General features: G+C 53.1%; 11 protein-coding genes across 11 annotated transcripts; 5 read left to right on the top strand and 6 right to left on the bottom strand.

Annotated features, from left to right (window-relative positions):
• Nucleotides 1-1721: 1721 nt before the first annotated feature.
• AB675_2056 (uncharacterized protein) lies at nucleotides 1722-2566 on the top strand (the record flags this gene model as incomplete). Its single annotated transcript, XM_018141996.1, has 2 exons — nucleotides 1722-2204; nucleotides 2273-2566. 2 exons carry the CDS (start codon nucleotides 1722-1724, stop codon nucleotides 2564-2566), a joined length of 777 nt encoding a protein of 258 aa, XP_018002773.1.
• A 1021-nt stretch (nucleotides 2567-3587) lies between these two features.
• On the top strand, nucleotides 3588-4550 carry AB675_2055 (putative oxido; the record flags this gene model as incomplete). Its single annotated transcript, XM_018141995.1, has 2 exons — nucleotides 3588-3682; nucleotides 3782-4550. 2 exons carry the CDS (start codon nucleotides 3588-3590, stop codon nucleotides 4548-4550), a joined length of 864 nt encoding a protein of 287 aa, XP_018002729.1.
• Nucleotides 4551-4831: 281 nt separating this feature from the next.
• AB675_2054 (uncharacterized protein) lies at nucleotides 4832-5784 on the bottom strand (the record flags this gene model as incomplete). Its single annotated transcript, XM_018141994.1, has 5 exons — nucleotides 4832-5005; nucleotides 5052-5093; nucleotides 5137-5240; nucleotides 5291-5678; nucleotides 5728-5784. The coding sequence occupies 5 exons, from the start codon at nucleotides 5782-5784 to the stop codon at nucleotides 4832-4834; spliced, it is 765 nt and encodes a 254-aa protein (XP_018002717.1).
• A 564-nt stretch (nucleotides 5785-6348) lies between these two features.
• Nucleotides 6349-7159, bottom strand: AB675_2053 (uncharacterized protein; the record flags this gene model as incomplete). Its single annotated transcript, XM_018141993.1, has 3 exons — nucleotides 6349-6762; nucleotides 6824-6997; nucleotides 7049-7159. The coding sequence occupies 3 exons, from the start codon at nucleotides 7157-7159 to the stop codon at nucleotides 6349-6351; spliced, it is 699 nt and encodes a 232-aa protein (XP_018002938.1).
• Nucleotides 7160-7832: 673 nt separating this feature from the next.
• On the bottom strand, nucleotides 7833-9638 carry AB675_2052 (Aminomethyltransferase, mitochondrial; the record flags this gene model as incomplete). Its single annotated transcript, XM_018141992.1, has 3 exons — nucleotides 7833-8167; nucleotides 8264-8512; nucleotides 8576-9638. The coding sequence occupies 3 exons, from the start codon at nucleotides 9636-9638 to the stop codon at nucleotides 7833-7835; spliced, it is 1647 nt and encodes a 548-aa protein (XP_018003060.1).
• Nucleotides 9639-10927: 1289 nt separating this feature from the next.
• Nucleotides 10928-11656, bottom strand: AB675_2051 (Protein GET1; the record flags this gene model as incomplete). The annotated part of the gene is made up of 3 exons (XM_018141991.1): nucleotides 10928-11280; nucleotides 11328-11514; nucleotides 11573-11656. 3 exons carry the CDS (start codon nucleotides 11654-11656, stop codon nucleotides 10928-10930), a joined length of 624 nt encoding a protein of 207 aa, XP_018002883.1.
• Nucleotides 11657-12848: 1192 nt separating this feature from the next.
• On the top strand, nucleotides 12849-14377 carry AB675_2050 (uncharacterized protein; the record flags this gene model as incomplete). The annotated part of the gene is made up of 3 exons (XM_018141990.1): nucleotides 12849-12932; nucleotides 12984-13119; nucleotides 13170-14377. 3 exons carry the CDS (start codon nucleotides 12849-12851, stop codon nucleotides 14375-14377), a joined length of 1428 nt encoding a protein of 475 aa, XP_018003048.1.
• A 659-nt stretch (nucleotides 14378-15036) lies between these two features.
• AB675_2049 (uncharacterized protein) lies at nucleotides 15037-16590 on the top strand (the record flags this gene model as incomplete). The annotated part of the gene is made up of 2 exons (XM_018141989.1): nucleotides 15037-15355; nucleotides 15407-16590. The coding sequence occupies 2 exons, from the start codon at nucleotides 15037-15039 to the stop codon at nucleotides 16588-16590; spliced, it is 1503 nt and encodes a 500-aa protein (XP_018002650.1).
• Nucleotides 16591-17027: 437 nt separating this feature from the next.
• On the bottom strand, nucleotides 17028-18834 carry AB675_2048 (Mannosyl-oligosaccharide 1,2-alpha-mannosidase MNS2; the record flags this gene model as incomplete). Its single annotated transcript, XM_018141988.1, has 2 exons — nucleotides 17028-17095; nucleotides 17169-18834. The coding sequence occupies 2 exons, from the start codon at nucleotides 18832-18834 to the stop codon at nucleotides 17028-17030; spliced, it is 1734 nt and encodes a 577-aa protein (XP_018002674.1).
• A 923-nt stretch (nucleotides 18835-19757) lies between these two features.
• On the bottom strand, nucleotides 19758-21425 carry AB675_2047 (uncharacterized protein; the record flags this gene model as incomplete). The annotated part of the gene is made up of 3 exons (XM_018141987.1): nucleotides 19758-20258; nucleotides 20319-20759; nucleotides 20928-21425. 3 exons carry the CDS (start codon nucleotides 21423-21425, stop codon nucleotides 19758-19760), a joined length of 1440 nt encoding a protein of 479 aa, XP_018002654.1.
• Nucleotides 21426-22262: 837 nt separating this feature from the next.
• On the top strand, nucleotides 22263-23096 carry AB675_2046 (uncharacterized protein; the record flags this gene model as incomplete). The annotated part of the gene is made up of 1 exon (XM_018141986.1): nucleotides 22263-23096. The coding sequence occupies one exon, from the start codon at nucleotides 22263-22265 to the stop codon at nucleotides 23094-23096; it is 834 nt and encodes a 277-aa protein (XP_018003094.1).
• Between the last annotated feature and the right edge of the window lie 144 nt (nucleotides 23097-23240).

Raw genomic sequence — 23240 nt, 5'->3', positions numbered from 1 at the left:
GGAACAGGCCTAGTCCCTCCACCAACGATCTCTAGCCGGAGCTTTTCTTGGACCATTACCCCTGCGATTTGTTCATCAGAAGCGCGAGTCATCAGCAGGGAGTTTGGGACTGCAATCATGGCCTCGCCGCCTCGACCCCTATAGGAAACAGCACTCTAGGCTCCAAGCCGTCATTGAATAGGCACGGCGGTCGGTGTGCTGCGCAGAACGCCTGAAAACCTACAAGCAAAATTTCCATGACATGGTAGAAATCATATTGTTCCTCCCGATAACTCAACCCCAGGTTCTGCATGTCAGCAGCCAGCCAAAATGTGGATGTAAGCATCATCAGGCCCTGCTGGCTTCGCAACGGCTGTGCGACAACAAAGTCTATTCAGACGACGATGTAGAGATACTATATGGAGTGTGAGGCAAGGCAGCTGCTTCTATCTGTCGCAGGTCGCAGTTCTTCTATGTTCCTTGCATCAGGAGTCACGACTTCTCGTACCTTAGGCTCGTGATGTATGCCGACTCACCGCCGAGGCGGCCCAATAATCTCGCGTTATGTAACGGGTGTTCTCCTTAGCTCATGGAAATCTGGCATTTATTTGCGCGGCTGGGGCCGAACACGGGGTTCTTCTCTCATTAGGGCTGCTGGGCAAGCGCTTGCTCCATTCGAGCCGTTCAGCGTCGTGTTCCTGAGACCAGCCAGTGGCCGAATTGCGCTGGCATTACATTTGTTTACTACAGTCCCGGAAACCTTTTCACGGGTTCGATCATAACGATGTTTCATGTTTCAGCAGCCAAAAGCGGTACGGATTGACCGTGATCGGTAAGCTGAGCAGGCAGATTCACTGAGTGACTCTTCGCGGCGGCACCGTCCCAACATGGCTACGATGAGACGTACTCTCGCAGAATAGTGCTGATGCGCAGTGAGATCTTCTCAGGTATATATGTTCATTCAGAATCTCATTCTCAAGAACCGTCAGTCCTTCTGTTATCATTCCATGGGAGACGTGGACGACGAAGTCGCAGCGAATGACTGCTCGGGACCTGTTGCTGCAGCTGCATTCTGACAGTTGATTACTGCCAAGCTGTAACAAGACAACCACTTTCCGATGGGTGAAAACCGCTTATTCAGGGGTATTTCCAGCGGTAATGGGGTTCGCTGGACAGCCCTTTGCTACTGGACGCACTGCACAATGTCAACACGCATTACACTGTGTTACCACTCGCTTACTGAGTTCCAGGCCGTTCTCAGTGTTGATGGATGTCAAACACCTCTGGGCCCGCAAACTGCCCGTCATCCTGGAAATTGCTCTCGGTCTGAAAAAAGAAACCAGAGCGCCCCGATCGCAGTGTGACTGGCCCTTCCATGGATGCTAGGAGCTGCTAAGCCCTTCCGAATCTCAGGACATTACTGTCGCGCTCGGAACCGTCCATGTGGCTGTAACCTGATTGACCCCAGACACTAGTGAGTGATGAGCCGGGTACGGCTCCTTCTCGTGTGGGAGGAGTCCTCCTGAACAAGTCGCGGTTGCGATGTCCGCCTTGGGCGGAGAGTCTTCATTAAAAGGTGGTCCGCTCGCGTTTCTGGCGGCATGTTCTTCCTCTAACTATCCAGTTCGTACATCTTTTCCAGCACTTGATTGAATTTTCAATCGTCCACTCACTTCGTTGAGCAGCTCCCGCCACCTCTAACCACAGTCATTCGTTATCTAATAACCACCTCCTCCATCATAATGAAGTACCTCACCCTTTTGCCTCTTGCAGGCCTCGCCATCGCAGCCCCGGGCTCTTGGGTTGACGAGCCAGTCAAGGAGACTACTACCTCGACCACCACAACCACCACCGCTGCCACCTGGGCCGACACCGAAATCCCAGTTACCGTCACCGAGACCACCTCCGCGACTGGCACCTACTGCCCGAAGAGCGGCAAGTACACCTACCCTGCCCCAGGCAACGATGTCGCCAAGTGCACGGTCACAGTCAAGGAGGTCACCGTGACCAAGGCCACCGCTACCGTCACCGTCACCAAGACCGAGAGCTCCAAGCCCACTGGCACTGGCAAGAAATGCCTGTCCGACAAGGAGGCTGAGAAGATCGTCGACAACTTCCGTGACCTTCTCGAATACACCAGCTTCCAGCCCACCGCGGAGCGACCAGGTCTGCCAGGCCGCGGCTACCACTTCAACGTCTCCGCCGCCACCCTCGCGCCAGACTTCGTCGATATCTCTGACTCCATTAACTTCATGGCCGGCTTCCCTCTGGCTCCGTCACCTTCCCCAACAAGACCGCTTTCGACTACGGTCAGGGTGTTCTCCAGCCTGAGGTCAAGACCGAGACCCTCAACATCTTCCACGAGTGCAACACCATTGTCTGGCGCTGGAAGATCACCCCCATCACCCAGACTCCTGCTTACCCCGTCGTTGGCATCAACTACATGATCATCAACGACAAGGGTCTCATCCAGAAGAACTACGCTGAGTTCGACAATGGTGCCTGGATCTCCAGCTTCGGTCCCCAGGCCAAGTGCGGTCAGGCGCCGATCTCGGTCGTGCCAGGCAAGTTTGCTACCAAGCACTAAGCTTTTTCAACTTTGTGGGTGTGAGCATAGGGGATGAAGGGATGTCTCGTCATCGATGATGTATATTCTATGTATCTAGCCGATGACGTGGCGTCCTCGTGGAAAGATTGTGTTTTGCATATCTTCGGCGGTCAAGGAAAAGACTAGGGAGCTTCACAAACACCTTACTGGAGCGACAGACATGAATTGTGTCTATATGTGTATTGTTATCCTGTATGCACAGCGCTACCGGTTTGAGGGTCTGCAACATCGACCTTAAAAATCAAGATGTGAATGAGGGAAATTAATGAATGCTTGTTATGGCTCTTCACCAACTTGTCTTCCTTACCTACTGTACGCTTCCGTAGCGTATTATTTCGATTCTTGCCCGGCGCTCTTTGGTGATGCTTCTTGGTTGGTGATAGCGTTCATAAAGTGTTCCGTCGGAGGCTTCCGACTAAAAGCTTCGTCAGCTTCGCAGCCTTGCTGTTGTCCTTTGTTGCTTCGAGGTCTTTCATGCGCGTAGGCTGTACCTATCATGACTTGGGACTGCAAGATGATGGAATCGAGCATAGCTGCCGTTCAAACGAGCTAGCCTTCCGACACGAGGGTGAAAGTGCGGGAGGCGGGTCCTGCAGAGCTCCGACAAATGCTTCGTACGTGCTCACAGCACCTCCCCAGAAGCGGCTTCACGGGCGACTTGCCGATATCAGCCTCAACGACAGTGTGATGGAGGATCTCAGAGCCGCTTCGGCAACATCAGTCTTCTTGCTTACGTATACGAAAGTGCACAACAAAGACAGGGCGTGTATAGAACGAACTCCATGCGGTAAACCTCGGTGCACATGTGCTTGGCATCGAAGACGTCAGTGCTACTACTGTCGCCTTCGTGGCCGAAAGTATCACCGCGTTCGGGACCGAACAATGACTATATAAACATCCTGAGGGTCTCCAAAACTCAGGTTGCTGTCCAGCAATGATACAAGGCACTTTCCGGACATCCCACAAGATCATTCGCGCAGCCCCGCACGTGTATCGCAACATGGCCACTGCATCTGGGAAGTTCGACATCAACACGAGCTACAAACTGAATTCAGGCCACCAGATTCCCGTTCTAGGATATGGCGTCTACCAAACGTAAGTCCATCGTTGAACGAAATACGCTTCCTACACGTTCTCTATGCCCCTGAAATTCGGGATCTTCATCGCTCCCCAAGCAAGGCTGACCACTTGCAGTCCAGCAGCGACTGCCGAATCCGTAGTCCTGCACGCGCTTAAGAATGGCTATCGACATATCGACTCAGCCCGAGCATATCGAAATGAACAGCCGTGCGGCGACGCCATGCGGGCATCCGGGCTCAAACGCGAGGAGATATTCTTCACGAGTAAAGTACCGCCTAAGAGCATGACCTACGATGAAGCCAAGAAATCTATCGCGTCTACCTTTAGCCAAACTGGACTGGACTATGTCGATTTGTATCTGCTTCACGCGCCGTATGGCGGCAAAGAAGGACGTCTCGGCGCGTGGCAAGCACTCCGGGAAGCACAAAAGGAAGGCAAGATCCGGTCAATCGGCGTCTCGAATTATGGAGTGCATCATCTCGCGGAGCTGGAGGAGTATATCAAGAGCTCTGGTGATGGCTCGAAAATCGATGTCAACCAGTGCGAGGTCCATCCTTGGCTACCTCGAAACGACATTGTCGACTGGTGCAAGCAACGTGGCGTGGTCGTCGAGGCATATTGTCCCGTCATCAGAGGCCAGCGTGCCGAGGAGCCGGTCTTGAAGAAACTCAGCGAGAAGCACAACAAGACATGGGCTCAAATTCTGCTGCGTTGGAGTCTGCAGAAAGGCTATGTCCCATTGCCGAAGAGCGAAACATCGAAGCGGATCGAGGAGAACGCTGATATTTACGACTTTGAGCTGGACGAGAGCGATATGAAGGAGCTGGATATGCCTGATTCGTACGAGCCTTGTGCGTGGGATCCAACGACCAGCAAGGACTAGAAGAGTAGATGCGATGTTGGGTATCCATCGACTTCAGATGCTATTGCAAGTTGTACTTTCCGGCCGCGATCAACAGCCCATCCTCGACCCTCGATTCTCGAGCAGCATCGTATTTCTCTTTCCAAAGACCTGCTATTCCACAACTACCAATAACCCGCTAGCGATGATCTCTCGCCTTCCATTGTGTATGGACAGTCATCTGATGATTTGATAAGTTTCTACCTAGGTAACGTCAACTCCAGTACCAGTTCAAACAGGCTTCAGACTTCAAGCGGACCCATCTATGACTGAATACCTCCACGCTGCCTCGTCTTAGTGCTTGTTGCGATGTCCAAGATCAGCACTCCAGAGGAGAATTTGAGTACACCAGCGACCTCTCCTCGAATCTGCTTGTTTACATCTCTCAACGAGAAGCTGCCAGTCACTGGAGGCAGCAGCAGCCCTCTCGAGAGGCCCTGTTCCGTGTCAGGTCCTGAATCGGTTCTCCGGCCGGGCGATCACCACTGCTGGGAACTGATTCGTTGGAGGCAGACTCAGGTTGAACTGATTCGTCAATGGCAGTCTCAGGTTCAGAGCGGTGTCGGACATTCGGCTGCTCATCATTGGGGCCTAACGGCTCATCGTCGCTGTACTCAGTATCGTGGCGCTCGGAAGAACTCTCCTCCACCACTTCGTCTTCATCGCTTGGTTCTGCGTATATGTCAGCTTCCAATCCCCTGCAGTCAAGATACAAGACTGACCCTCACCGTAATCCGCAGTCCACTCGAAGTGACCATCCTCGATTTGCACGACTCGGTCCTCTCGCCAACGGTGATGGCTATTGCGTCTATAACGAACTCCAACAATCTGATCTCGCCCCAGACCCTCGAGTTGGACGGCTGAAATGGTGTACTCCTTTCCCCCAATCGTCGCCGACCCGTCTAACAGACATTTTGGTGCAAGGATGACTCTCTGGCACGAAACTTCGCAAAGGATTCTGGTGGACAGATGACGGACGATGACTCGGTCGCGAGACCATTGGGAGGATTGCAACACTCTGTGTACATTGTTTCTAAACCAGCCATTGTACGTTGGATCGGCTTCGTTTGTGAGGAGTACTTTGTCGTAGCAGCGAATTGACTCCCCGTTCTGGCAGACCGTCAGTCAGGCAATGTATTCGCTGCAGCAGATGACTTACAGGATACCGAAGGCCTTCGTCGACCCGTGTGTGCGCGCGGTCAGGCCAGTGAGACATTGTTTTGGTGTTCTTATGCGATGGGCAGGACGACATCTGTGCCAGAATCTTGATATTCCGCTGCATATATGGTAGAAGGTGGTATTTCCACGTCACGTAGCAAACATCTCTCTTGTCCGACAGCTTGTCTGAGACGATCCTGCTGCACATAGGCCGTTCAGCTGGGACAAGCATCATACATTGAAGCTTTATGATGTGGCTCCCGTCCAGCATCTTCTCGGAAATGCTCAGGAACAATGAATGGACAAACTACCTCGCTCGACCGTGGGCTTGCTACATTGTGACATCTGAGCATTATGAACAATCTGCATACCGACGTCAACGGTTTCTTGACAACGAAAGCTTCCACCAAGACATGAATGCTGTCCTCATTGGGTATGGATGAATACTGCTTGCCACTCGGAAGGTCAAACCCAAGGGATGAGGCAATACCCGTGAGCAAAGGAGCAAAAAGTCCAGTGAGCCCCTGAATGAAGCTCTCGGTCGTGCACCTGCATGCCCTCCACCTTCGCCGCTATCTACGATGCTCGCTTGTTTGACGCTCCGTCACTGTAGCTGTGCGTCCTACTTCGGCTTTGAGAGCTCCCTGACCTTCTCGTACCGACCAGCAGTCATCTCAACTCTCACCCTCTCAACGACACCATCTTCCATCGGCTCAAGAATGTCGAGCAGCACCGATTCCACCATGAAGTCATCCCCGTCCGGCTCACCCGGATACACGAACTCGCCGTCCAGCTTCTGGAATGAAAACAGCAGAGGCGGTGCAGGTACCAGGTTATTGTCTGGCTCATAGCGTCGCTTGTTGGTCTTGACGTTGTCGATCAGAAAAACGCGTGCATTAATTGATGATTCCTTGATGCACCAGAGGTCGTAGTCGTGCGTCCAAGCATCGTCATGGTCGAAGCCGCGTGGACGGAAAGGTTTGACACGGAGTATGACCTCGTCGCCGACCTTTGGCTCGTATTGGACTCTTGGCAGCTGGAGACTGGGTCAGCGTGCTTCGCGCGGATAGTTGCATGAGCATTTGAGACTGGCTTACCTTGCCCTCTCGTTCGCGATCGATATACCCCTGAACCATTGCGCGATACTCATCTGCTGTCATATTGTCATGCCTCCAGTATCTTGGCCGCGATCGTCGCCGCGGTGCTGGCTGAGCGACATCATCGATTCCAGTAGCAACAATCTGCGTGCCAGTCTCGGTGGTCTGTTCTCCCTGTCTGCCCGTCAAACACATTACATCGCACAGATAGAGCATATGACGTACTTCGACTCCATTCGCATTGCCAGTGTAATCTTCAGTGACATCTACGCGGGACTGCTTGCTGAGATCCTCTGAGTCTTCATCGACAGGGTCGAGAGACCGCTTTTCCGCCATGTTCGCAGAATTAGATGGACTCTGATATGAATTTGAGAATGTGAGATGTTAGAAAAAGAAAACAGCTTCCTCAGGCTGGCAGCTGGCAGAAAAGTTTGCGTGCCTTGGCTCGCATTAGGTACGCTTTCGTGGTTGATCAAGATCATTTGTTGCGCTGGAGAACTCTGGCGTATTTAGCAAGGATGCAGAAGGTGTGCTTCCAAGGTCTTCTGCACTGGCATAAGGAACTCATCCTCATCAACACGGTAGATAGTCTCTGTGGACTGGTGCGGAAACAGAAAGAAATCCTCTAGCCGTTTTCCATACTCCAAGTGAAAGCAAGTGCTCTTCGCACAAAGTTGGAAAGACAGTGCCGCATTGTGGTGCCGAGCCGCCTTTGTAGAGAGAAGTCAAGTACAGCGACAATGGAACGGACTCGCGCCAGGATCAGGCCGAAGTGTGATTGAGATGGGTTGAGATGACCTGTTGCAACGATACCGCTGAAAGTAGATCAAGGTCTGCCAGTTCTTCTCGTTCACTCCCATGTGCTGATGCAATGCTGCGTACGTCTTTCCAGTCGATGGCTCCCTGCTGACGACTCTGCCTTCATCTCAGCGGACGCAGCCGCTGACTCCCGTTCTTCGAAGTCCATACACCGTGCTCTTTTGCAAACGCCGAAAAATCGCCGCTTGCTTCAGCTCGCTCGGTAGAAATGACTCTCGACAAATGGCAATGCCCTGACCTCAGCAGCTCTTACTTTGCCGCGTACTTTGACACCCACTTTCGTCCCCTTCTTGTGGTAGCCGTTCTTCACGTAGCCCATCGCGATGTTCTCACCACCCAGAGAAGGTGAAGGGAGGCCAGAGGTGATCGTCCCTATCGATGAAGTCCCGTCCTCACCAATGATCGCGGCGCCTTCTCGGGCGGCGCCACCTTTCTCGAGGAGAATGATGCCTACGCGTCGCCGCGACATAGACGATGGTTTGGCGAGTTGCGGGAGAATGGTCTCAGAACCGTTGAAGGCGGGATCTGTCGGGTGAGTGTCAGTTCACAACGGAATGGTACGCTACCAAAGGCCATCAACTGGAGTAGATGATGGTCAGACAGCCGGGAGGAGCAACTCACTCGGGCTTTTCCTTCTCGACTTTGCAACTACCCAACCCAGGGCAGCCATGGGTGGTGTCACAGTTGTATCGATGTCATGGCCGTACAAACACATGCCAGCTTCCAGCCGCAGACTGTCCCGAGCAGCGAGACCCGCCCACCGCGCATACTCACTGCATAAGATTGCCTTCGCGATTGAACTCGCGAGTGCAACCGAAGAGCCCTTCTCGGGTGGAATGGAGATCTCGAAGCCGTCCTCGCCGGTATAGCCTGCGCAAGATCTCAGTCATATGGTCTGCCGTATTGTGACCGTGCTTGGTAAGTGCGGCTTACCTGTTCGTGAGATCAAGAGCGAAGGAGTTGACAATCGGGTGCCTTCACCAGTACAATTCTCCGGTATTGAAAGCTGCAGCCATCGCGATTGACCGAAATAGAGGGTGGATAGGTCTGTGTCTGCAGGAGCTGTCAGAAGTTGTGGCGTCAAGGGCGCATCTGACGCAACAGTTGAAGACGAGATGGGTAGCCAATCACGCAAAGATTGCTTCTGACCAGGATCAAAGGCTCGGGGAGGAGCATTAAAACTCCAAAGATTGTAGAGGTAGCGCCCGGGAAGCTCAGGCTCGATATGTGTGGGGTTCACAGGATACGAGGATTTCATACCAAGTTGATCATCGTCCGGGTCACGGAAGACAAGTGGTTGTAGGACATCGACAGCCTTTGGGCCCTGCAATGCTAGCAGGGAGTGGTGGTCAAGTATGTGCCAGTTGATCTGATCTGACTTGGCATTCTCTCGCTGCAGGAACTTGTCCATCTCTGCATTGAGGAATGCGAGGTCAGTATCTCGGCAGCCCGCATTAGTGACGAAGTAGAAGCTATCGCGACCGAGGCGCGTAATGACTGTGTCGTCGACGATGCCGCCGTTGGTGTCCAGCAGGGTGGATAAGGTGGAATGGTGCTTCTCGAGAGAGCTAATAGCGGAAGGTGTGATGGTTTCAAGGAACCGGCATGCCAACGGGCCGGATAGCTTGTGCTGCACCATGTGAGACACATCGAATAATGAGGCATTCTCCCGAGTCCATTTGTGGGATTCCGATTGTGACTGATCGGGATATGTGAGTGGCATAGAGTATCCGGCGAATCCAACGAGCTTGGCACCGGCATTTGCATGCATATCGTACAATGGCGTCTGCTTCAGATCGCTGCTTGTCGATGCATACCGCTTGCTGCAGACATTGTAGGCCGGTAAAGGCGCTCTAGTCGCTAAAGCCGCAGGTAAAGTTGGAGAGAAAGAGCCAGTCCCTGGCGTTGCCGGCGTCGGGGTCCTTCGCCGCGACACATTGCGACCGATTTGATGTGCCGCCCGTAGCACAGGACGAAGATTCTTTGCTGAGGCCATGTTCGCGGCCGCCCCTTCCCACCGAGTTTCGAAGCTTGTTGACCAAGCGTTCAGGGAGCGAGGTTCAATCTCATCCCAGACCTTTGTTGTGGCTCAGGTCCTGTCAATTTGAGATAAGAGAGCAAGGCAAGGCAAATAAGGCAACCTCAGGAACAAAAGAGGAGAAGTTGCGGCCAAGGCTCGGCGGTCTTCCCGTGCGCCGTGAAAGCCGCGTGCAGTGACAACCAGATCGAAGTCACAAGGCGCGTGAAGCAGACGCGACTACCAACCCTCTTCGTCGGGCTAAAATGGCCAGGCGGTCTCCTTTTGCTGTTCGGATCACTTGGGATTGCAGATAAGCAGGTATCTATCTCAAAGCTCGTGAAGCGGTTAGCTATCACGTGCTTACCAGCTACTGCTGCCCATAAAGATAGCCTGTGCATTTGGAATTCTTTTTGATCCACCAAATAATTTCAAGTGTTTCGTTCTTACTTGTTACAAGTCAAAGTCTCCGCGCTCAAAGAATCGCATTCGAAGCTCACACACAGCGACGGCGTATATCAGCGCTCGCTCTTCTTCGCTTCGGGAGAAAGTCCCCGGACCGCCTTTCTCGCTCACGCAGGAAAAGGACATGCCGAAAGGCGCCGCCATAAAAGCATCTTCCGCGGCTCACCTCGCCGATTCACCTACTCTTCCTCCTCGAACCCCGTTATGCGACTTGAAAGCTCTCTAAGGTCCGACCTCACTGCCGTTTGTATCCTTCTTGCTCTAGCTCTTGATGGGGTCTTGGTGAAAAGATGGATGGATGAAGATATGAGTCCGTCAGGGTGCTTTGCGCTCGTCTGGAAGGTAGGACCCATGCATCATGCAGTCTCAGAGCCTGAGGAGAGGCGGTGAGGGTAAGCAAAATTGGGATCCGAGTTGCTATAAAGCTCGTGGGACCAGAGGAGGTTTGCAGGCTGTCGGTCGCGCGATTTGTCGAACGTTGATAGTTATGCGATTGTCTCTTGAGGAGATAACTCGACGGGGCTTATTCTTGAGGCGCGGAGATCAAGACTACCATCATTTTGGGCCTGTAGCTTATGGCAAAGCGGCACACCACTCTCGTCTTGATGTTGACTTGGTGGAGTGACGATGTCCTGTCGAAGGGACCAGGCTCCGGTATGGATGGAGGCAAGGCAGCTCACATGATGATCTTGACAATCTATAGAGTCAAGCACTTAGGCGAACATGATCCCAAAGCGGCATGCAAGCCATTGACGAGAACGATTGAATACAATTCTGATGAGCACGGTGGATTTTCTCTTGACTTAGTCAACATCCGGTGCAGATGGGATGCTACTAGGCCCTCTAGCTGGCATCGCAACCTTTTCTTTCTGCGGCTGCGCGCTCTTCTGCATGACGGACATGATCACGTCTCCCACGAGGGCTATGACTATCCCACAAGAGTTGCTCCAAACATTGATGCTCACGCCTCCGTACGGACACCTTGGGAAGCCCAGCGCAAATTCGATCGGCCAGGGAAACCATTCGCGCGGGTATGTGTATATGGGGCTCTTCGCGTGCCAGAACTGGAGCGCGAATTTGACGCCGCTTGTGCATGTCCACCGAAACATAGTCGCTTTGCTGTCGAAAGATGTCCGGGCATTTCCAACAGCAGCCGCTGTGGTTTATTAGCATATATTCTCTCAGGACGAATGCCTCAAGTACCTTTCTTATCGTGTTCTTCCATCGCCTTGTCGTGTTGCCGCCGCAGTTTCGCCCATCTTGCAAAGTCATCCTGCGCACTGATCCCACCGAGCTCACGCTTCATGCGGACGACCTCTCTCCTCAAGCGGATCTGCTCTTGGACGTCTTTAGATGTGCCGAATGGTGTACGGCTCCAGAGTTGCCATAACTGAACCCTCAATTTAGCTGTCTGATTTCGGTCGTGAGCAGTATGAGTATGCACTCACCAATTCGTTGATCGGCTTTGCACCAACTGTGGTGATGAGGTAAAGCGCAAGTTCCAGGAAGAAGACGACCACCAGGAGCGACATCGTTAGTGTGCCGTTGTTCAAGCCCTAGGATCTGTTCTCATTTGCAGTCGTGCTGGAAGGGGGGGAAAGCGGTACAAGTGTCGTATAAACTGCGATATGTGTTCCAAAGTGGCAGAAATATAGTATGACGTAGGGATGCGCTATTGTGTTGTGAACCCAACCGTACTTCAGATGGAGTTCATTCAACTTGAACTTGCATTTCGGGGACTTCAATCCATCCTTCTTTCCAATCTCGTCATGCCACTCATCGACATGAATGCTGTGCTTTGCACTGGACGCATGACAACTCCTGCAGTGTCTGGACCATCGTGCAGGAGCAGAATTCTGAAACATGGGCTCTTCCATCAATGTTCTACCATTGGCTGCCACCACATGTCAGAAAGCTCGAATGTCCGAAGAAACACCTTACTCTAGGGTTTCTGAGCTGGCTCGCATGCAGCTGGACAATACTTGTGATGTATGTCGCGCCATTTCCTTACTCTGTGTGGTGGTCGTCCGACTTGTCGGAAATGCGGCAGTGGGCGCACTTCAACGGGGGTCTCGGTTGATCTTCCTAGATCTCATGGCTTCTCGGCTGCTTCTCCTATTAGCTAACCATCGACTTTGCTATGGGGTCACTAGCAGAGGCGGATGCCATCTCCAGATTGCCGATGCCATTCGCTGAGTATATTCCCGATGGTCGCTAATCGTCTGGAGTGCCTCATCAGTCTAGCTACCTAGCTACAGCACCATGGGAGACACAAGGAGCATGCGCATAGACCATGGATCGATCTGTCAAGTGGCCCTATCCATCACCCTCGCGTTGTTGCAGCGCTACGCCCTGTGCCAACTTCAGTGACGGTACAGAAATCTGACCCTCCGCAGAACACGACATGCCCATTCTTTCCAGGGCCACGAGTGATGTGGGGAAGTAGCCACGAGCGTCAAGATCCGTGTGTGCGAGCTAAGAGCTACTTTGTGTCAACAGCTGGTCTAGTCTCCGCCGACTGTGGCCTCACGACTCGCAAGTTTGAGGGGACTCATCTAGTCAAATGCACTGCTCACTCTCCAGCTTGCCTTGCTTCCATTGTCAAAATGTAATCAGCTGTTTTCGATCCCTACAGTCTATGTGTCCAGCATGAACAGGCCTGTTCTCTCTTTCGAACGTTGACTATCAGCACGAGAACCGCATCCGCAATTCCATCTGGCCAACATGCGCACTCTTCTGGTCTTTTTGCTGCTTCTAACCCGAACTGAAGCGCAGGTGGCAGCGATTTCTGAAATCCCAACATGTGCGGTGTGTCTCTTTGACTTGAATGACGCGTTGAGGTCGTACTGACTGTCACAGCTTCAATGTATGATCAAAGCACTGCCATCGACGGGCTGCACTGCCACAGATGTGGGATGCCTTTGCAGAAGCGAGGCGCTGTGGTCGCAGACCCAGGCTTGCGCCACGACAGCATGTTCTGTAAAGGACTTGTTGAGTAAGGCCTTCCGCTGTGCGAGTCAACTGACCACTGACTCCTTTTGCTAGCATCGTCGCGTGTTGGAGCGGAATTGTGTCAGCTTCCTCAGCGAGATAGGACAACACTCGTCCCCATCTTGTCCACAATTCTGTGCGTACTCGCATTTATCACGCTCGTCATACGACTGGTGTCTCGCCGACCGGAGCTCACAGGACCATTTGGCTGGGACGATGCCATCGTCACGCTTGCGTACATTCTCGCAGTCCCGGTTGTCGTCTTCGCGCACATCGGCTGCCCGAAAGGACTCGGCAAGGATATTTGGATGGTACAATTTCCGGAAATTCCCAACATACTGCGCTTGTTCTACTTGTGCCAGGGCTTCTATGTCAGCTCGGTCAACCTTGTCAAGATCGCGTTGCTGCTGTTCTTGTTGAGAGTGTTTCCAAACTACTGGTTCAGACGCCTATGCTGGCTTATGATCGGCATCGTTGCCCTTTTTGGCACCGCATTCACGATGTTCTCCATATTTCAGTGCAGTCCGATCAATCACGTATGGAACCAATGGGACGGACTCCATGAGGGCAAGTGCATCAACATCTACGTTGGATCCTACGTCAATGCAGCCATCAACATGACGCTTGATATAGCCATACTTTTGATGCCGATGCCAATGCTCATCAAGCTGAATGCAACCTACTCTCGGAGACGCAAAGTTCACATCATGATCATGTTCAGTGTCGGCATTGTCGTTACAGTCTTCAGCGCACTGCGCGTACGCACCCTCGTCAGCTTTGGCAATCTGGTAAACCCTACATGGGACTACGTCGACGTGGCAATCTGGTCTATATCCGAAATGTTCTTTGGGATCATCTGCTGTTGCCTGCCGGCGAACAAGGTGTTCTTCATGCGTATACTACCACACTGGATCGGCTTCACTCGCCTGGGGAGTACCGCCCCATCAGGGCCCTCAAACGACAAGCTTGAGTCTACTTCACGCGGTACTTCGAAGTTCTTACGCAAAAGTGGTAAAGCCCCCAGAATCGCCACTGCGGCGCTAACAAACGTGTCGGCTTTTGGTGACCCCGAGGACAATCGCGAATTTACACCACTTCCCAGCCACTCGACTGACCAGGTCCCTCTGCAGAATCGGGGACATCGTACGTCAACGACGGCGTTCGGCACCACGAGCAGGCCACAGAACGTGTATCAGGGTACTTGGGAAAAGGGTCAATTCAATCGTGGTGGCGCCGTAGTGTCGACCAGGCAATTTTCGTGAACGCCGAAGAACGGACCATGATCATGCATAGGTACCTTGGGTAACAGCGCTTGCAAGCATCCGCTCTAACGGTGAAGCGGATTGCCGTCGAAGATCACAATATACTAGTGAAATAGATGTATATATACTTATAGCCAGTATTGGTGCTCCGGGAGGACTAACGGACAATGGCAAAGGAAATCAGAATAGTTCAGACCGCTGTGCATCTCCAACCTTCCCATTTGCCTGCCCTTCGACCGCATGTAGTAGGTAATGTGTCTTTGAGCCGCCTTGCCGCCGTTGCATACACCACCGAAGCATGTAGAATCTGGTGTCGCCCCACCAACAGTACTGCGGGCCATTGCAAGCCCACCTCCTAAACCGGCCTAGGATGTGGCATGCCTTTTGCCGAATACGGTCTCTATGCCTTGGCTCTTAGGCCACCACACGTCTCTGCGGTATCGTTGTGGACGTCCAGGATCCTCCTGTCCATGAAACTCGAACCATGAGCCCAAGAAGCTTCGATGACTGCCAGCTTATGCTACCACGGCGAATTCGCAGCTACAAAGTGGCTGACAAGCACGGCTTTTCACCTCGGACCTTATTCGGATGTTGTACCATGACTTGTGAAACCCTGCATCGATATTTGCCTTTCAGGCCTTTCAGGCTGCTGGGCGAGAATGAACAGCAACAAGCGCTCAACATTCGTCTTCTACAGCAATAAGCCTGGCGATCGCGCAAGTTCAAGACGAACTATCAATCGACATATATCGAAGCTCGAGAAGGAGAAGCGTGATCGTCGGAAGCTTGCAGCAGGAGCCACTGAACCTGCTCTTGCCGAGAGCGACCTCGAAGCTGGCAGTCACGTGAATGAACGTGGCGATGTGTTTTCGAGGCAGCCACAGCTTCCGTTGGCGAAGAGTATGGGTGCCTCATCGTACTACCCATGTGTGCCGACGTCTGAGAAGCCACCGGACGCGTGGGCAGCTTGCCATCGCTGTTCGTGCTTGCGTTCTCGCAGATGTGATAATCTTGCTAATCTCGCTGCAGATCTGAACGATTTGATATGGCACGACAATGGCACACTGGGTCTGGATATCAGGAAAGGCCATGAGCGCACAGCAGCGATGACGAGGTGGGCTCTCTCATACGACCTCATCTTTCACGCTCTCGTCGCCTGGACTCTGTGCTGTCTGCCTGAAAGTCAAGACAGTAAGACTTTCGTTGGACAACGCTTACTTTACCATCGTGGACAGACACTCAAGAAACTTCACGAGCAGCTTTCTAAGGGTGTGGTAGATGACGTACTCATCCAAGGCGTCGGTCTGCTCATACCTATCGACGACCATCTCGGCTATACAGACTTCACGCAAGCTCATTTGAACGGAATAGAGCGAATGATACAACGGCGAGGTGGACTCGACAAGGTCGGAAGCTCGGAACCAAGCATAGGCCTACAGCTAGCAATGATGGTCTCAATCAGCACCACGAAGCTGAGCATCAACACTGCGCCAGCCACACATAGCAGGTCACTGCCCATGGATAGTGCCGATACGTCGTCCTTGTCCTACCCAATCGGACCAGCGCTTGCGCCCTCGCTCGCTTTTGAAGTGTCCCGTCTGCCATCAGGTTTCGCCAACCTGGTCAGCAAGGGCCTCCTCTCCCTTGAAATGATCGCCATCCTCGCGGAATTTGAGACCTGGCTTGCCACCCTCAATCGGCTACCAGATGACGGGCCAGAACCAATGGCATACAGATTCGCTGTGCCGTCCGGTCTGACGGATCTAGAGAAGCACATCTGTACTGCACTCATCTGCCTGACCGATGACTTGACGTCCATGGGCACGTTCTATGCAGCACTGGTCTTTAGGAAGCCACTAAAGCGCACGAAAATGCTGTTCGAAGACCTGCCGAACCTGTGGTTTTCGCATGGCAACGACCACGAAGATGTTCTGGTATGGCTAGCAACAGTCATCACGACCCCCAGACGGCCAGATCTCGCACCTACGGAGATGCGAAAGACTTTTTACGAGCAGCTTATTCTGAGGAATACACGCCTGAGGTCATGGAACAACGTGGAACAGATTCTCGGCCGCTTCTTCTACCCAAAGAGGCGTGCGTGGGCTTGGATGGAAAGTTGGGAGGACATCTATCGTCAACACTCCGAGAAAACGACTCAAGTCGGGTCTTCGACAGCATTAGTATCTAGCACTCCAATACTAGCATGCGCATGAACCCTGCTTGTCCTTCGAGTCCGCGTGGCTCATCAAGGTTGTTCTGTGTCATGGTCCAGCTGGTGTATTCTACGAAGCCCAGCCCGCAACGTTGAGCTTTGTGTACCTATTGTCTGTGGTGTCTTTCTCGACTGCTTTTTGGCCCGGCCCTCCCCTTCCAGCCGCAACTTGCTTGACAATTCCTGCCTCGGAACGCTCCTTTTCGAAGTGGCCCTTCCTCAAGCGCCGCTTTCTAGAGCGTGCCGACCTTGACTGTGCCTGCTCAACCATGCCTGCCAGAATCGCGACTGCCTTGTCCGCTCCTTCCTCAGCTACTATTGTCTCGAACGTTCCTTCCTCGCCGGCAATCACATTCTGTCAGTCGCTCCTTCCTTGATCACTCGCTTGGCCTAAACGGTCCTTCCTCAACAGCTCCTCCCTGTTCGCTACTTCCTCATTTACTCCTTCCCTGGCCAGTGCTCCCAGAGACGCAGCTTCTCTGACATTATGGTGACGTGCAACGGCACTGCGCTGTCAGCGAGGCCGTCTCAGCGGATGTGCCTCTGTATTGAACACCCACTCATCCAAACTACACATACTCTCATCACTGAATATCAAGTAGAAGTACTTCAGCGTCTCGGCCAGCCAGAAGCTCTCCATGCGATCATCTTTGATGGGCGTACCCGGAGTAGTCACATCGACCAGCTCGGCATTCGCCAGTTCTGTCCGGGTGACCGAATCAATTGCCTGGAACATTTCCCATGCTTTGTCGCGGTATGAAACATCGCCTGTGATGCGATACATCACGAACATGGACTCAATCGCTTCTGGCCGGAGGCGGTACTTTGGATCGTCGATCTGCGTGAAGCCTTCAGGGAGGTTCTGGGCGCGAGCACTCTCGGTTGCATTGTCGGACGACTCATTGCGCTTGAGTACCTCCGCAAGCCATGCTTCCCGGGCCCAATTGCATTCGCTATTGGGCTCGCAGGGTACGAAGCGGGCGCTGTCTGGCATTACTCGCCACGGCATCGCTTGATATGCCCAGACACACCCATCAGTCAACTTTCTGCCGACGGTAAAAAGGTCGGGCATGTTGAAGAGGCGACCACCTAAACCTAACATGCCGCCGCTGAAGCAAGTGAGGTGCTGCTGGCGAGGATCGAGGTCAACTGTCCCATTGTCTTTGGCGAACAAGTCACCTGACAGGAGAATATCAGCGTTGCCTGGCGTCATAGGTCTGAAGAACATCCGCTCCATCGCGACAGCCATCGACCCGGTATACAGTTGTTGATATGCTGATTCGAGCCCACCAAGTAGAGCATACATTTTAGGAAAGTACTCGTAACATGAATCAGACATTGCCCCGAGAGTGAAAGTATAATCCGATGTCAGATCCTCATCCCGAACATTGACAGAGATCGGCCACATGCCTGGGAGCTTCGTCGCATTCTGTTGTGCTAGAAAGAGATTTGTGACTCGTGCTATGGCATCGTACCAGCGCACGTCGCCGGTAATTTGGCTCAAGCGCGTGAACTCGAGTGAGAGCGAGCCCAGCTCAGAAATTAGTGCCGAGACAGGCGCAACTTGTGGTTGGTAGTGCTCTTTAGCTGCTCTCCAGTCCCACTTGGCAATCGGCATGTGATTGGGAGTATCGAATGCCACAAGGAGCATATTGCCAACCTCGACCGCTTTCCGTAGGAGAACGGCGTTGCCACTGAGGTCGTATGCTGACAGGAATCCCCCCAGATATCTTATCGTGGTTTCAAAGATGCTTATGATTTCGTCTGTCGAGTTCGAGAAGTCAATACGACCAGCGTCCAGAACGGCAGTCGCGAAATCCTCCTTCATATCCATAATCCACAACGTATCAAGAGAGTCGACTAGAGTTGCAGCCCAGCCGCCGAAAGTATCATGACCGCCGCCAGAGATCGGATAAAGCTCATCATACGGCCATGCGCGAGTTCGGTAAGAGGACCAGCAGCGCTCGAACACGGCTTTCACCTGTCGGCGACGATGAAGCCACTTCATGCCTTCATTAGTGGTTCCGGAATCGAACGTAGCTTGCACTTGAGGAAGTTGTCGTGGCTTCCCGGCTGGCAGCAGTTGGTATGTGCTGATAGGGTAATCCGGCCTCCGCTGACTCCAGTCCCATGTAGTGTTTGGGGAGCTTTGCAGAACTCTCTTGGACAAAACTCGATCCACCGAAAGTACAGTATGGCCGTCATATCTGAGGATGTAGGAAGCAACAACGACCATCACTACCATGGATGCGCACGTCACCATGAGCAGCCAGCGGCGTATGTCTAGCCTCGTTGCACATGTTCTTGAAGTGCGAGTCATGTTGCCTATCGACAGGGAGGTAGGGACTTGCGTGCTCCATCAGTTGGACGGACTCGCAACTAGGCGCCATGCTTTGTACATTAAAGTGAGCACCTACAGCTGTCGGTCGGTCATGCTTCTTGACAAGTCCTGGCCGTTGTGTGGCCACTCTGCAAACAGCAGCACCTGCATTGGTTTGCTTCACAGCAGTTTGCCGCTAGTGACCCCTCGCTGTGCGAGATGATCGCATTCCTCGTGCATGGTCGGGCCCTGGACCCTGTTATAACGGTCAGAGTCGTTCTCGCTACAGAAACGGCTTTGCTAGAAACCACAGTAGACTGTAACGGTGTGAAGAACGTCTCTGGCCTCTGTCTGCAACCAGCATCTGCATCCAGTACATTCCAACATGCATCGGCAGACGCGACACCATTGTGAACGTTGCACAGGCCGCCTCGGGTACTTGCGCCTGGCTGTCCACGTCTGCACGACGTGCGAGCTTCCTCGGTGCGGCTACGCAGATAATGCTAGCATCCACAATGAAAGCGTTTGCGGGACTGTTGCACCGACCGAGTCTCGTGGTCTGGCTTGAGAGTTGAGGATTGTGCTTTGGCCTGCCGAATGACCGGGTCTATTCGCAGCAACGCGGAGCGCGAGGAGAGATCGATGATGGCCGGCACAGTGTTCCAGTCAGCCATGTACGCCTCTATTGTAGGAGTAGTTCTCAATCCGCGCAGGCTTTCGCTTTTGAGACCAAAGTTCATCGAGGAAAATCGGACGGCCAGTGGGAAACATTGCACGAGTCGCGCGATTTGCATTGCTAAAGATCTTTTGCGCCGCTCAGTTGATGTGCTCCAAGTGGAATATACCATTCAGCCCGTTACAGAGTCTGCCTCCGTCTCTGACTCAGACGAGAGCTCCCCGGAATAGTCCTTGACGTCGATCTCGAACTCGGGATGTAGGTGCAGCTTCTCTCTGTATGTTCTCGCCTTTGCCTTGAGCATTTTCTTTGTCACGCGTGTAGTGCTACCTGGGTCATTGTTTGCACCGAAGACCAGTTTGACTCGCTGGAGTGCTGTAAAGGGCGTGGTTCCAAGTTCAATGCCTTGGAGCAGTCTCGTCACGCATATCTCATCAGCTTCGTAATCGCCGACGTGGATCTGTACCCTCTGCAGTGTTTGACGACTGTTTATCAGAAGCTCTTCGAGCTTTGGACATGACTGTGGGCCAAATTCGCTTGGTGTTTGATTGCTGATGTATGGATCTTGCGCCCTGTAAAGGAAGCCGGTGAATATCTTGATCTCTTTCAGACACCGGAAACCATGCATTCCGCGGATCGGATCGTCGTCCAGCCAATCGCCACGGCACGGTCGCTCTGTAGTCAGATGCAGTATCTCAAGGCAATCACCACATGTGGCTTCAAGGCGACTTACCAGCGCGGGAATGATTTTGCGAGGTCCAAGGTCAAACCTGGTGACGAGTTGCAGCTTCACTGAACGGAGACTGCCCATGGCACGCAGCAGCAAGTTGCTCGATAAAGCGTCCAGCGCCACACCACGAAGTGTCGCTTCTTCCAGATTCGGCCCGAGTGGCTGATAACGGACGAGCCAGTCTGCATTGGTAGGCCGTCCGCAGTTGCGCGTATATGACGAGACTGTGCGCAACGACTTGAGTGACATGAATGGAATGATGGAAGACTGATCATCTCTCTTGTGCTGCGTAATGTCTTCCGAGCCGAGTGTCTTTAGCTTGCTTAGCGGTTGTCCCCTAAGAGACTCATCATTTGCTCGCGCGATGAGCATATCGATGAGATTATAGACGTCAGGAAACGATCTGTCAATGTGGTCACTCTCTCTCATTTGATTCTCGAGGCACTGCGCATGACCACAGCAAGGCCGGAGCTCTCGGTATGTGGACAAGGTCCCAGGAATATTGCGCGGGGACCTGGGACGATAGCGACACCATAGGTAACTTGGTGGCAATGACAATGACTCCAGGTTTGGCAGAAGTGAGATTAGCAGAGCAGCAGCCCAGTCACTCACACTGTCCCAATTGGTGCTTAGGATGCACTGCTCGACGTGAGCAAGCCACTCCTCGGGCTTGATGTTCAAATCTCGGAGGTGGACCGAATCTCTCGCACACTCTACCAGCAGCCCTCTAGCCTGGTCCGAGGGCTTTCCGTTAGACATTATGCCAGCATCTCGATCCTCCCTGTTGCCATTGGCGATGGATGACAGGGCGATTGACATCTTTCCTAGGTCGAGGTGGGTGATGTACAATGCAATGACAGGCTCCTGGGCAATTCTGACCAGGAGCTGCAAAGCCGAATTGAGCTCGATGCCCAGGAACCGCTGTGGACCTGACCGGTCGCCGAATTTTACTCTGTGCCATTTCCGGCGGATGTCATTGTGATGTACTAAAGACGGCTCCAGTAGCCTGTACCACGCTTTGCAGGTGAGCGCTGCATGCTCGAAGTCACTTGCATGCAAGTCGCCAAGAATACCGTTGAGGATCTCGTTGGGAAGACATTCCAATAGCATTTCGAGACTTCTGTGAGTGTGCGGTGTGTGGTCAAAGTCGACAGCACTGAAATCTTCTGTGTTGGATGTGACGAGTAGGTCAGGGGAAGGCAGGTACAAGTGCCCGGGCAGCCACGCTCGCCGGATGTATACGGAATTAAGCAATGAGCGACCCCTCCTCCGCCCTGGCTTGCCTGCAGTTCCGCCCCCAAGTTCTACACAGGCCTGGCAGTAGGGGCTCCGGAGTGTTCTTTCCTGATCCTACACAGTACTCGCAGATCAGCAAGGAGTGCGTACTTTGAGACTATGCCTGCCTATTAGCGATCGGACCTTCAACACCGACGGGTGACTCCTGGCAATCATAGCACTTCTATGGCTCGGCGCTAACGATGCCGCGCTTCTACCTTGGTAAGAAACGGCAGCTCTTTCGCGAATGCTGATTCGAGGTCTGGATAGTCGTATGTGCTTGCATAACACTTTCGTACCTAGGTTACATCCACCCCAATGCATGAGTGGTGCATTCCTTGAATGACCGACCCTGACTGGGACACTCATCGAAAAGCGTCGGCAGTGCCATCATGTTCGACGACTTGCCGACAGCTCACCAAAGGGCCTCATATGGTAGTAGGACCCACTGCTACGATTATGTATTATCTGAGCATCTGCTGATGCAGCAAAATCATCTCACAAGCTCGTCCATTGATCTCGCAACAGCGTCTAACAGCATCCAGTGCCTACGACTCGTGATCCAGCAGAGGCTAGCTCCTTGTAACAACCAGCCCCGACCACCCTCTAGTCAGACCCAGCAGGACAATTTCAAAGCAACTCACCTACACGCGACCTCACCAACAAGGAACCATGCGCCTCTCCCTCCAACACTGCTCCCCAACCGACATCGACCAACTCACGCACTTCCCCTTCCGCCTCCTCGCCCGCCTCCCACCAGACCGACTCATCAACCTCTTCTACGGACCAAGCACTCCCCAAGCCCACCTTGCCAGCAAACGAAACTTCACCTCCCGCTTCGCGGACCCCACCATCGTCCTGCTGAAAGTCATCGACCTCGACAGCCCCGCCGACTTCGAGGTCCGGGGCATCGACGCCAGTACAGGCGAATTCACTGGTGAGATCAGGAAGGAAGCGCGAATCCTGGCCATCTCCCAATGGAAGGTTGTGCCGAAGTACACACCTTTGACTCCGCCCTACGGAAAGGAGCTCAATGATGGTGGGATGCTGATCACGCCGGAGATGATGACGCATCTCCCCACCGCGGCAGAGAAGGATGAGTGCGCGGCGGTGCTCAACGTATGGCTGGAGCGTAGGCGGCGGGAGCAGAAGGAGGCTCACTTGCATCTAGCGCTGATGGTCGTGGATGCGGATTTCCACAGAATGGGACTGGGTTCCATGATGGCTGATTGGGGAAACAGAGTCGCGGATGCGCTCGGGGTGGCTTGTTGGCTGGAGGCGAGTGATATGGGAAAGGGCTTGTATGAGAAGCATGGGTATGTGCATATGAAGGAGAAGAAGTGGAAGCTGGAAGGTGATGGACTAGGGCACGGCCTCGCACAGTGGGTCATGAGGCGGCCGCCGAAGCCGCTGCCGATCGTTGAAGTACACAGTGACAGTAGGGACGACTCGGCAAAAGGGCATGTCAAGGCTGTTGCGTCTGAGGCTGCAGGTTCTGGAGTTTGAAAGTTCGCCGACTGTGTATAGATCTTGACAGTGTGTATATCGAAGAATGCAATGATGCTCATCGAGGTTCTGAGCCACCTTATCATATTTGAAAGGAGACTGGCAACAGCGATCTGAAATCATCGTCCGTCAATGGCAGGCGTG

This window comes from Cyphellophora attinorum (genome assembly GCF_001299255.1).
Source record: "Cyphellophora attinorum strain CBS 131958 chromosome Unknown Contig6, whole genome shotgun sequence".
Lineage (NCBI taxonomy): Eukaryota > Fungi > Ascomycota > Eurotiomycetes > Chaetothyriales > Cyphellophoraceae > Cyphellophora > Cyphellophora attinorum.
The sequence above is the reverse complement of the archived record's forward strand: the minus strand, read 5'-3'. Positions and strand labels throughout refer to the sequence as shown.